At 36.2% G+C, this 13,739-nt stretch overlaps 1 protein-coding gene across 3 annotated transcripts in view; it reads left to right on the forward strand.

The window, feature by feature from the left end:
- The window catches only part of LOC150110341 (KICSTOR complex protein kaptin-like), a 252,785-nt gene that overhangs the window by 168,436 nt on the left and 70,610 nt on the right, over positions 1 to 13,739 (forward strand). For all 3 annotated transcript variants that reach the window (XM_090393083.1, XM_090393074.1, XM_090393065.1), the window contains one exon: positions 9,500 to 9,603. In XM_090393083.1, the coding sequence (XP_090249209.1) occupies positions 9,500 to 9,603 (104 nt within the window). The remainder of the gene's footprint in view (positions 1 to 9,499; positions 9,604 to 13,739) is intronic.

Raw genomic sequence — 13,739 nt, forward strand, 5'->3', positions numbered from 1 at the left:
ACTGCTCTTGAGAGAAAAATCTAACTGCATCTCTCATCCCTTTCTTAACCACAGAGATTCCTTTTCCTACCTTCCATACAACAAAAAAATTTGGTAACTTGATAATATAACATTCCTTCAGAAGTTTATAGACCTCTATCATATTTCTTTTCCTTAGTTTCTTTATCCCCTTGCTAACTCAAATCTGCACACACACACACACACACACTAGTTCAGGTGCAGTCGTATCAATGTCTTGTAAAAAGACAACATGACTTTGTAATCCTTACATATTAATGTTTGTTTCAACAACATAGTTATCATCTGAGTTGTATTAGCAATTTTTGCAATGTGACCTCTGAACTTCAGTTTCTTATGTACTATAAATCAAAAATCCCTAGCCTCATCAGTTTCTTGTAGCATAATCTCACCAATATAATATGCCATTGGACATCTCATTGGCCAGTGTGCATAACTTCATTCTTACTAACACTGAATTGAATTAGTTAGAGTTGAAGGAAATACAGGAAGATGGTTTGATGTAAAATCAGGGGCAAGACAAGGATGCACATTATCCCCACTCTTATTCATCTTCTGTAGGATCACATTATGAAAGAAAGTGGCATTAAACCTGAAGATATTAGAACTGAAGATATCAAACTTAATTCACTGCTTTATGCAGATGATGTTATACTCGAAAAACACATCTAGTGCAAGTCTATAGAATTCTCTAATTGAATGACAGTTGAAATTGAATAACAGTTGAATAAATTTGGCATGAAAATCAGCAATAAAAAGACCAAAAACTAAGAAAATAGGCAGAAACATGGAAAACTTCAGCTGCATTCTGAATGGAGAACTTATAGAAAAGTAAAATATTTCAGTTATTTAGGCACAGTTTTTAGCAAAGATGGCAAATCAAATTTGGAAATATACAACAGAATAAGCAAAGCTAGTATGGTGGGGAGCAGTTGAATAAATTTATATGGAATAAGAAAGAAATTAGCCAAAACACTGAACTGTCAGTATATAAGATGATGTTCAAGCCAGGTTTTGGATCTGAGAATTAGGTTAGAAATTATTATTATTATTTGACACCTCCAGGGAGTCCAAGATACATCGAGGGAGGGCACCTACTCTACAACTCTTCATCGCCACCACTCACCCTCATCTATCAACCTACACCAACAGCATTTACTGTCCACCACCACTAGTATTTTTGACAGACAATCACAAACATCCATGCCCATGGCAGGATTCAAAACCGCAGCCTTTTGGCTGGAGAGTGGATACGCTAACCACTCGGCCAATCAGCCCAGTTAGAAATAAGCACATGATCAAAGAGTGAGACTATCAATAGAGTTCTGAGAAAAATTAGGGGGAGTGAACAGATGGCATCAATGGTAGAATTATTAATTAATGGTAGAATTAAATTAAGAATGTATGAGGTGAGGAGGATTAATCTAAGGTGGTTTGTTCACTATTAATATTAGAGAAAGAATGGCTATGGAAGAGAGAAATTTTGAAATTTTGTATGTAGGATTTCCTATGCAATCTATGATATTCCAAAGAGAATATCCTGGTTTATTCAACTTAGGGAGTCCATAAATTCTAGGCAGCCTTCCATGCTGAGTTTTAAGTTTTTAAACTGTATTAGGATCAAGCAAAAATACGTTACCCAATATGGAGTTAAGTTTGTTAAGCTGAATTCTTGGTTTGATCGCTGCTGACTATCATATAGGTCAGTGGTCTTTCTAATTTTTTCAGGTCCATGTGCACATGAAAAACATTTCGCATGCAAATTTTCAGACTCAAAGGGTTCAGTAGCCTGTGCTGACAACAGCAAAAGTCTCAAGCCAGAAACTCTTAATTTGATGCACATAAAATTGGTGATATCTTTGTGAAAAGATCTTGTATGTTGCATTCTATATATTTCTATGCAGTGATATATTGAGGGTTTAATGCACTAAAGCTGCTAATGTAATATTTCTCAAATGTTGTCCTTTTTTTTTATCTCACTATAACCTGTAAAATAACAACATCCACTAAATTAATTCACTTAAATCCATGTAGTTGCAAAATCCATCACTATTTGCTTGACTGACTATGCTGTCTAGACAGTAGACATTAAACAATTATTATTATTATTTTTTGGTAACCTCCACGAAGTCAATAGACTCATCATGGGAGGCCCACTCAATGAGCAACATGTTTATTATAATGAACTTTGAAGTCATTTATGCTACCTGCATTCACAATGCACTGGCAATGTGTTCTACTCACTAACAACTCTCTACATAAAAAATTTACTCCTCACACTCTTCTTCACCACATCTTTATACAACATCCAGAGCCTCTCATTCTTTCCATTTTAACATCCTCTATTTTTATAATTCCTTCTAAATTAATTTGCTAGAATCCCTTAACTAACTTGAAGGTCCCTATCTTATTTCCTCTTTTCTTCCTATCCATCAACCTCAGCAATCCACATTCCCTCAAATGCTCTCCATAACCAACATTCCAGAATCTTGATATCACTTTGGTCATTAGTCGTTAGACCCTCTCTAGTGTTTTTGCATCATAATGAAAACTAGGCACCAAATCTGAACACAATAGCCCATATGCAGTGTGACCAATACCTTACATAGAGGCACTACTACCTCCTTATCCCTACATGTCACTGTACTTTTTATCATAGCAGCAGCAATACGATGCGCAGACTTTAAAACACGTGCAATGTGCCCCCTAGAACTTCACTCCACTGTCTACCATCACTCCAAGATCCCGAATCTTGGAGTGATGGTAGACAGTGGAGATACCGAATCTCATCCACTTCCTGAAGTACAGCTCCACTAATACAGTATGTAGCCTTATATCTTTGTATCCCAAAATGTAACACCTTGCATTTATTAATATTAAAACAGCAACCCCACTCATCTGTCCAAGCTAAAAGTCTATTCAAATCTTCCTGTAGAGAATTAACATCAACACTACTCCTGATAATTTTAACTTTGCATCATTGGCAAACATTTGAAGATCCCCCAGTCAATCCACAAGAACTATCATCAACAAATAAGTTAAACAGTAGGGATCCAAGAAGAAAACCTGAGCCACTGGTCACCTTCCTTTTCTGAAACACTACTCCATCATACACAACTTGCTGGTATTTTTCAGAAAGCCAGTCTTCAATCTATATAACCAATCTGTTCTCTAATCCCATCTTCTGCAGCTTATACACCAATCTGTCATGTTGTAATCAGTCAAATGCCCTTTGCAAAGTCCAAGAAAGTCACTGTATAAATCTCCTTTATCCAACACATTCATCACCTTATCATAAAACATAAGAAGATTTCTAAAACAAGACCTGCCCTTAACAAGCCCATGCTGACCACCATAAAGAATCTTATGTCTATAAATCCAATCCTGTATTCTGTTTCTAACCATTCCTATTTTTATATCTGCCTCTGCAACTTGCTGATGTCAGCATCAGTTCAACACAGGCTCAAAGTAAATAATTAGAGTGTATTAAGTTAGAATGGGTTAAAGTATAATTCGAGTGGAGATATTGGAGAAATTACTAAATAAAATAAAATAATTTTATTTAGTAATAAATAAATAAAAATTACTAAATAAAATGAAATAATCTAAACACTTCTTATAGAATAACTGAAGTAATTATTGCAGGAATAAAATTTCATGTTCCACTGAAAACTCTCAACCTGTACAGGCCTTGGTTTTTCTAACAACAGTGCCAAGCATTATGAGATAAAAGTTTAATATATCTCAAGTCAGAAACCATAGCTTTATACTCAGCTTACACTGAAGCCTACTCCATCTAAGAGTGAGAGAGATAGGATAAACTATCAACTAATCTAAATATTTTATGAAAGAGTCAGATCTAGAAAACTTTCCTTTTGCTCAGATGGTAATTATGTGTTCTGATTTTTCACCAGGTCTACTGGGTACAACTGCTATTCCACGCTTTCATCTGTTTCACATCCTTGTGAACCATTGTAACATCGCTCTCTGATAAGGTTGATCTCTAGGTGATGGTCATTTCCTCTAACTCATATACAGATGAGATGTTAGAGGCAAAAATCAACCTGCTACACCAAGAACAGTCTCTTGATATTTCCCATGAAAAAATCCAGAAAAGATTGGATACAAGTCTCTATGGTTCACATGGCATTTTCACAGTTGTGCTCAAAATTTACATTGTAAAAGCTATGGCCTATATCTAGCAGCATAGAAATGAATAATACAGCTGATTTTATCACCTAAAAAGGAGAGATAAAAGTCAGGCATTGCACTAACATCTCATTTCTTTCATACACTGAGATCACCGACAGGTTTCTTCACATGGAAATCTGGCAGTTCATTACTGATCATTAACATGGATTTGCTTGCTTTCATTTCCACAGCAAAGCTATTAGCCAATTTTATCCACCTTTTGGAAACAAGCTTTAACATTTCCTTTCAGTCCCTATTGCTAAATTCTTATTCAGTTTATGCAAAAGCTCTAATACCTCCTCCTCCTCATACCTCAGTTTCTTCATTCAGTGAAGAGGTAGCAGTGAACTCAATGTTGCATACACCAGGTTCATAGTGTTAAGCAAAATGCGCACTCATTAGTTGAACAACCTCTTCTACATCTGTCTCCCTCACACCACCTGCATTCATTAGAGTTATTCTTTCATATTTATTCTTTCTTTTACTTACATCATCTCAGTAGAATTCTTTGGATTATCTTTAGCTTGCAGAGCCAGTTTCTTTTCATGCTCAAACTTAGCTTTCCATATAACAGTTGTGACTCTTCTGGTCTACTGCTTATAATTTTCATAATGGACCTCATCCTTAGTCATACATTTATTCCACATCATCCTTTTCATATGAATCTTTTGCTTGATAAGATTGCACATCCATTCGACTCCTACCCTGTTTATTTATTATTATTATTATTTCGGGCAACTCCAAGGAGTCGACAGACTCATCGAGGGAGGCCCTAACATCATGTCAAGAACAACTATTCGACATTCACACTGAATCTTTCATACCTTGCCTCGAATTCATTCACAGTCATAGCACCCACAACAGACTCTGGCAGCTTATTCCACTCATTCACCACTCTCCAAGTAAAAATCCTAGCTCTAACACCCCTGCTAACCACATTCTTGCCCAGCTTCCATGTATCGCCCCTAGTCCTCCCATCACCAGTCATATTTTCAAAAATATCTTCTGGATCAATCTTATAGAACCCCTTCAGTAATTTGAATGTCTCAATCATATCACCCTCCTTCGCCTATCGACCAATTTCTGCAACCCACAAATCTTCAACCTATTCTCATAAGGTTCATTCCACAGACCTGCTATCATCTTGGTCACTCGTCTCTGGATCCTCTCCACTTCCTCCCCATCACGAAGAAACCCTGGTGCCCATAACTGGGCACAGTAGTCCAGATGGGGTCTTATCAAGGCTCGATACAGAGGAACAATAACTTGTTTGTCTCTGCTTGTTAAAGTATTTTTCAGCAGCCAAGTGATTTGATGAGCTGATTTAGCCACTTTTGTGATGTGCCCCCTAAACTTCAACTCCCTATCCACCAACACTCTCAAATCCCTAGCCTCATCACTCTCCTGGAGTACGGTTCCACCAATGTGATATACTGCTGCTAATCTTTTCACCCCAAAATGCATAACCTTACACTTTGCCACATTAAATCGACATCCATTTTCCTTAGCCCAGTCCTCCAAACTATCCGAATCATCCTGCAAAATTTTGACATCCTCTGCACTCACTATTGCCCTTCCCAACTTTGCATCATCAGCAAACAAGTGAACACTTCCTCTCATCTCCTTTCCTATATCGTTAATGAACAAATTGAAAAGTAGTGGTCCAAGAACAGAACCCTGCAGCACACCACTGGTCACAAGCTGTCTTTTGGACTCTACTCCTGAATAAACCACTTTCTGATATCTCTCCATCAACCACCCTCCTATCCCTCTCACCAACCCTATATCCATCCCCCATATGCTACAGTTTACTGATTAGAATTCCATGTGGTATCCTGTCAAAGGCCTTAGCAAGGTCCAGTAGAATCACTGTAAACCCATTACCCTTATCCAGTTCAGCCGTTACTGTGTTATAAAACTTGCGCAAGTTACTGAAGCATGATCTACCTTTCACAAAACCATGTTGTCCCCCATACAGTATCCCATTTTCATCTATCCAATCCTGTATTTTTCTCTTGACTAATTTCTCCAAGACCTTGACAACGATTCCTGATATGCTAATCGGTCGGTAATTTACAACAGTAGTCTTGGAACCTCTTTTATGCAGTGGAACTATTTTCCCCTCTTTCCATCCCCTCGGGACTAACCCAGACCCGAGACTCATACTATATGGTCAAGGGCACTGACAATTCTTTAGCCACTTCACGTAAGACCCGTGCTGGTATACCATCCAATCCCACAGATGTATTGACATTGAGGTTTTGTAATAGACTACTCACCTCCACTTCGTTCACCACAATTCCTGTATAATCTATTGGTTTATTCATTCCTGCAATGTCACCACCTGGTTGATATACTCTTGCAAAGTGCTAGCTCAGTAATTTCACTATATCAACTAATTTGGTTACCTTCGTACTATCGGCATTCTTTAAAATCATTCTGCCATATGCATTTCTTCTTTTACTTGCAAAATATCGAAAAAACTGTTTGGGATTCTCTTTAGCCTGTATGGCTAATGTTCTTTCATAATCCATTTTTGATTTTCTTACCACACTTGTTACCCTTCTGGCCTGCACTTTATATACCTTTCTCCTTAAATTCCCTCCATAGTTGTTTCTTTTTTTTTCAGTTCAAGTTTAATGGTGTTATTCATCCATTTAACCCCTACTTGATTTATTATTCGGACTCTAGGTATACAGTCAGCCATTGCCTCATTCAAACACTTCCTAACCACCTCCCATGCACTATCAACATCTAGGCCTTGAAGTTTTACATGCCATGGCACTGAACCAATCAAACTCCTAAGCTTGTCATACTTATCAGCCCGATAATTCCACATGTACCCTGTCTTAATTGTAAATTCTACACCTTTAGCCACCTCCCAAGTCAAGATCCTATGATCACACTCACCAGTTGGTGGCAACATGGTCATATCCGTTACTGCCAAATTCTCAGATGCAGTTACTAGGTCAAGCACTCTCTGACCCCTAATATTTTCCATTACATGCTGTCACAGATAGTTATCCCTTAATAATCCCATAAAATCCAATTCCTTCCTCCCATGTGTCATCTCCTCCTTCCAATCAATGTTACCATAGTTGAAATCACTTGAAAATTACTTGAAAGATGAAATTTTTGTGCCCTTATCATATTCTTTGAACTTTCGGAAGACATTCTGATATTGCATCATTTAAGTATTTTTTAATGCTTCCCATGCACTGTCGATATTATTCCCATCCAACAACGAATGCCATTGTGCTGAACCCAGTATACTCCTCAGTTGCTCATAATTTCATGCATTGTAGTTCACAGTGTGTAACTTTTTCTTAATGGAACATTCATAAGTGAGTTACTTCCCAAGTAAATACATCATGATCACTGTCACCAACCGGAGGTAGAATAGTTACGTCTTTAACTTAAACCTCCTCTGACACTATAATCAAATCTAACGTTCTTTGACCTCGAATTCCTTCTGTCACATGCTACTTGAGGAAGTTGTCTTGCAACAGCTCAATAAATCTAGTTTCATTCTTCTCATGAGATTTTACTGCTACCTAATCAATATTTGGATAATTAAAGTCTCACATTATGATTACTCTTTTTGTGCCCTTCATCTCTATTTAGTGATGCATTTTTTCATCACAAGCAAGCGATCTACCAGGTCTGTAACAACATCCCACTATGTAATTGATCTTTTTAGATGCCAGCTCACACCAGATGGCTTCAAATTCACTGCCATATGAGCTACTGTTACTAGTACTACAATCATAGGTTTTAACATTAACTGGATTCAAGTCATTCAACATCATTAGCAGCACACCTCCTCCTCTCCTATTCTGTCTATTCTTCCTAAAAATACTTGACACTTTACACTCAATACCAGTTAGTATGTCTGATTCTGATAGCAAGGTCTCGCTAATGCCTACAATCTGAGGTCCCAACATATTGACCAAGACAACAAAACTCTTTGTTTCTGATGCTCCTAGCATTTGTTTACAGACATAATAAGCTATCTCCATGTTCTTTTGTATACTGTTGTCTGTAGTCTGCATGACACAGTTGGACAACTTGCAGATCTCTGTTCTTCTCTATTGCCTTATATATACAGACACCTTTTGTACACCTTTGATGGGTCCAAACTGGATGAACACCAAGTTGAAATTGTTCTCTCCTCACAATCGTTTCCATGATAATGCCCATTCCAATCATTATCACAGTTACATAACATTTTCACTCTTACACACATATTCTCACCATACACTGGACAATGAAATTCATTTCCCACTTAAAGATGTTCACAAATATCCATATCATGGAGGGATCCAAACCCCACAGCTTCTGGAGAGCAGTTATGCTCATCACTCAACATGCACAAGTTGTAATATAAATAAAATTTCTCACATAGAATCTCAGGAAGGTGTTGCAGTGAGGCAGCTACCCTTATAAAAGTATTGATCTTAATTAGTGATTTTCTTGTATGACACTTGAGGCATCATATTCATAACTTGTCTGATATGAATATGGTGATAAACTGTTTAGGTATAGTCCTGCAGAAAGTAGTTCTTAAAATTAGTGCCTTTCATGATTAAACAGAAACATTAATCCTTCCTTAATGGTCAGACTAATATTTATAATTATGATGTATACTGAATATTAATTGCAGTAACTTTAATTAATACTTCCAGTATTTCAGCATAGTCAGATTGCTATAATCAAAGAGCACAGCACAATATGATATGTGCACGCTGACACTGACTTTAGGAAATGAGACTGAAGCATGGCAACCAAAGTTGAGCTTAAAGTCCATAAATAATGTGTTCTAGTGGCTAAAATTTTCTTTCTAAATTTGGAACAGCTTCATGCACCTAGATTTGTTGAGGTTTGGAAGTTTCTTAAGACTGAGACAGATTCAAGGAATATCTTCTCATATTTGTACTTCCTCTGGCAGAACAGAGTCACCTTCTTCTAACGTATCTTGTGGTGGTTGTCCAAAGTATGGTCAGCAAGTTGTGAGTGGTTGTAGTGGTGTAACTGGATGTTGTCCCTGTGCTCGGCATTGCACTGTGTTCTGATGATGGCAGTTTGACTTTGCCAAATATCAGAAGTATTAATTAAGGTTATTGTAATTAATATTCAGTATACATTTTAATTTCCTCAAAGTTATGAACAGCCAGTGTATAGTAAGCCTTTCCATCAGAAAATATTTATTAAATTAATAAACTGCTTATCTTAAGGCTGAGAACTGCTAACTTTTTTATTATTATAAAAATATTCTGCTTTGTATTTACAGTGTGCAGTGGATGGATATTATGTGTTTTGGAAAGAAAAGATTAACTGCTGTAGGCTGTGAAGATGGCTGTATACAGGTCAATCTGATCAGATCATCTCCTGAAGGTACAGTCAAATTTTCTTTGTTCAAAAATATCTTGTATTCCCAAAATATTTAGGAGATGGATTTCATTCAGTATTTTGGATTTTGTCAAGGCATTTGACAGGATTCCACATTTGCAGTTGTTATATAAACTCAGTGGAGCAAGTATGCAAAATAGTCTTTTGACATGGATTGGGGAGTGCTGACTGACAGGTATCAGAGAGTAACATATGAAGGTGTCAAATTATAAGAGGAAAGTGACCAGTGGGATACCACAGGGTTCTGCATTTGGACCATTATTTAATTTGCATATTAATTATATTTAGGTTAGTTTGAATAGCAATATACAATAATTTGTCAGTGATGTAAAGTTAGGAATAAGGTGGTAAGGGATAGTATTCTCATAGGTTGATCCGAATAAGGTAGTTCTGTGAGCAGATATTAGTAATCAGTTCAGTGGGTTGAAGATTGCATACAGAGTAATTTATTAGACTTTATGAAGACAAAAACACACATGTTGAGTAATTACGTATAATTAAGAAAATAACACTCAACATTTTGACCTCTTTTTTAGGTGATCATTAGGAAAACACACATATGTACAGGACACAAGCTACATGACACTGCACAGAAGTAAGATAAATCTAAATGTTTTGTTAATCATTTACCCTGACCAGTATAATAATATACAGATGATAAAAAAAAAGTTTTATAGTGGAACTACATTAAACAATTTCTATAGTCTTCTCATATTAATATATATTAATGTGTTACTCCAACACATGTGCTTTTGTCTCCATAAAGTCTTCGCTAGGAATCTGACCACAGTGTAACCTTAAAAGAAAGAATTTATTACTAGTAATTTGCTACAAATGATCAGTGAAGTTAGAGACTAGGAATGTTAGTAGACAGAGCATTCAAGTTTAGGGCCATTATAAATTAAAGATGCCAAGAAATTATATTCTTAGTTTAATCCTTTATCCAAGTGATGTAAACAAACAAAGTATGTGTAAGAAGTATTTTCACGACTGAGCTACTTGTATATAGAGGCTAATGACTTCGCATCAATTGTCTTAGTATCCCATAATGCAAAGCACATGCCCTTTCAGACATGTATAATGCTATGCATTATGGAAAGGGTCACTACCCAGACCAGTTTCGACCTTTATTGAGGTATGTTAAAGTATAATAAGAAGAGAATGTAGAGTTTTTGGAGATACCGTTCCAAAAACTCTAAGGGATTTGCAAGATCACTCAAAATTTTTCACTATTCAAGGCTTTGACATGACCACATCCTTGCTACTGTGCTCAGGTATAGTCACTTGGGTTCAGTGGAAATAGGGAGACAGCTAAAAACATCCAAGAGAAAATAACCAAGATGCTATCAAGTCTATGGAATTACACAGATGAGAAAAGATTGAAGGAAAGTGGTCTTCAAAGTTTGAGTAATAGATAGAAGTGAGGACATATGATAGAAACATATAAGTTGGTAAGGGAGAACTTACAGTATATATTTTACAGCTCATCACACGGGGGAGGGAGAACTAGGAGTCATCCATGGAAACTGAATAAGGGTGTGATTAGGAAGGATGTGAGATCCAAGTTCTTCTTATGGCATGTGATATGTAGAATGGACTACCAGGAGCAGGGCCGGTCTGAGAGTATCTGATGCCCCTAGGCAAATTTAGGCGCCCCTATACATTGTCTCTCTATATAACCATGGTGGTGGTCGGCAGTAGATGGCGTTGGTGTAGTTGCGGTCAGTTGGTGGATTGTGAGTGGTGGAAGCAGAGTTGTAGAGCAGATGTCCTCCCTCGATGAGTCTTTGGACTCCTTGGAGGTGACTAATAATAATAATAATAATATATATATATATATATATATATATATATATATATATATTGCCATACTCACATAAGCACATGTACACCTACACATGTGAATATTTAGAAAAATAATATCATTATGAACATTAAAAAAATGTATTAATCAAAACCAATATATTTGTATACATATATGATTACTCCTAATATCTGTATAGCAAGAAAATTATTAGATCTTAAATACAAAAATTATGAAAAATTAATCTTTCGGGATTTTGCTTTGGCAAAGTTTTGAATTAATTCATCTATATTGATTTAGGTGCAATTTCATGCTCTATAGATATTATTGCTAGACCAGTGAGTCGTTCCTGAGCCATCATAGAGTGAATAAGTTTTTGTAAGTTTTAATTTCGAGAAACTCCTTTCTGAACTTGCTACCAATACTGGCACTTGAGGTTAAGTATACAAAAGAGCAGAGGAGTGGAAGAAATAGAGAAAGGCAAAAATAATATAAGATCATCAGTGAGCACCAGGACGGCTTGACTTATTTCAGTTTTTTTATTATTCATCAAGGTTTTACTAATTTTTTTCGAAGGTTGTAATTTTTCCCTGAACTATGTAGCAAAATATGGCGCCCCGAAGTCTTAGGACCCCTAGGCGATTGCCTAGGTTCACATAATGATAAAACTGGCCCTGACCAGGGGTAATGAGTGCATCTTCAATTTTCAAATTCAAAGAGAAGTACAATAAGTATTTAGGCTTCATCATTTGGAAAAATGATGCAGTATTGCAACTGTATAATAATAACTAGGCATCCTCCATCTCATCTGAAGGTAAAGAAAAGCTTGAATGCTTTTTTAGAGAATGAAAACAGCTACTGCAGTAAAAAAACAGCAGCATCCAGTGTTACTTGGTAAGAATTTTACAGAATTTTTTTAAAAAGTTGGATGCCACATCAGTTGTCAGGTTATATTGTTTTAATAAACCTGTTTAATGTTCAGAAACATGTGATCTCAATACCAGAAATTAAATGAAAATTTGCTAAACCACAGAAATTTTCATATTCATCAAGATGAGAAAATGTTTCAAAAAGATGGAACATGATAGAACAGTAAAGAAATTACTGATAGGCCAAGAATATCTATGCATAGACAGATCTTTGCATAGATATTCATGTTTTGGAAGCTATCCTTAATAACCTTAGATCTTGAGTTTTCATATCAAGAATAGTATGGAAGTGTTAAAATAAGAACAGTTACTTTTCCATTTCCCTTCTTTAAATGTTGATTTTCTTCACTCTAACTTTCTTAACAGGTGAGGTCATCTTCCTTGGAGACTTCTATATTCACAACACCAACTGCTTTGCTCTTCTGCTGCACAGAACAAGTAGGCAGAGAGGCTAAGACATTTGTGGCCATTGATGATCTTACATAAATTGTTCAGATGCCTACCAAAATACCAGACAATCCTAGCCAGTTTCCAAAGACCATGAGCCTCTTCCTTACTAGTGACCCATCTAAATACATAATGAACATTGGCTGTCTCTAGGCAGCTCAGACCTCTCTTGGAACAGACATATTTCAAATACTACTTCCTCTGCAACCAAAAAAAGTTGGTTTTCTCTTTCACTTGAGGCATTACTTTCAAACAGTTCCTAACCCTATACAAATCATAAATCCATCCAGCTACTGAATAAGATATACTTGTATCATTGAAGAGGTTGCATGAGAGACAAAATAAATTTAAACTAATATTTTTATTTATAGAAAAATAACATCAGTAATTATGGTATGTCAATTTAATATAAATTGTTTGTGACTCACAAGTGTTATATATGTTACAGCCTATAGCAGCTGGTGACAATAGAAACAGTTTTTGGCCAGGGGCCAAAAACAACTTAATTTTTTTATATTTATATAGTGGTTTCTATTATTGATTTATAGTTATTATTTCTATTACAATAATGTTTAGTCAGAATCCACTGAGATTCTGACTAAATCAGATTCTCAGATTTAGTCAGAGAATCGTGCGCTATGTACGTACATGCCAACACAGTGACTGGGCCAGACTAAACTGACCCCAAGATAAGCGTTGCACCTGGTAAACAAACATGATCGCTAGTGTACATGCCTCATACATGCCCTGTGTTCTACACGTATAAAATAGGGCCAGCGATGACTGGCCCCAGAGACCGAACTAAGTCGCATTATACAATATTGCCACAAAATACTACAGTAATTTTTTTTTTATTAAACAATAAAACGTGTTGGAAATACATCAAAAAATAATAATTACAAGAAACATATTTTTTAAAACTACAATTATTGGGCTAGTCA

Source organism: Typopeltis vanoorti, chromosome 1 (assembly GCF_054136105.1).
Source record: "Typopeltis vanoorti isolate ZY-2024b chromosome 1, IOZ_Tvanoo_1.0, whole genome shotgun sequence".
In the NCBI taxonomy this organism is placed as follows: Eukaryota; Metazoa; Arthropoda; class Arachnida; order Uropygi; family Thelyphonidae; genus Typopeltis; species Typopeltis vanoorti.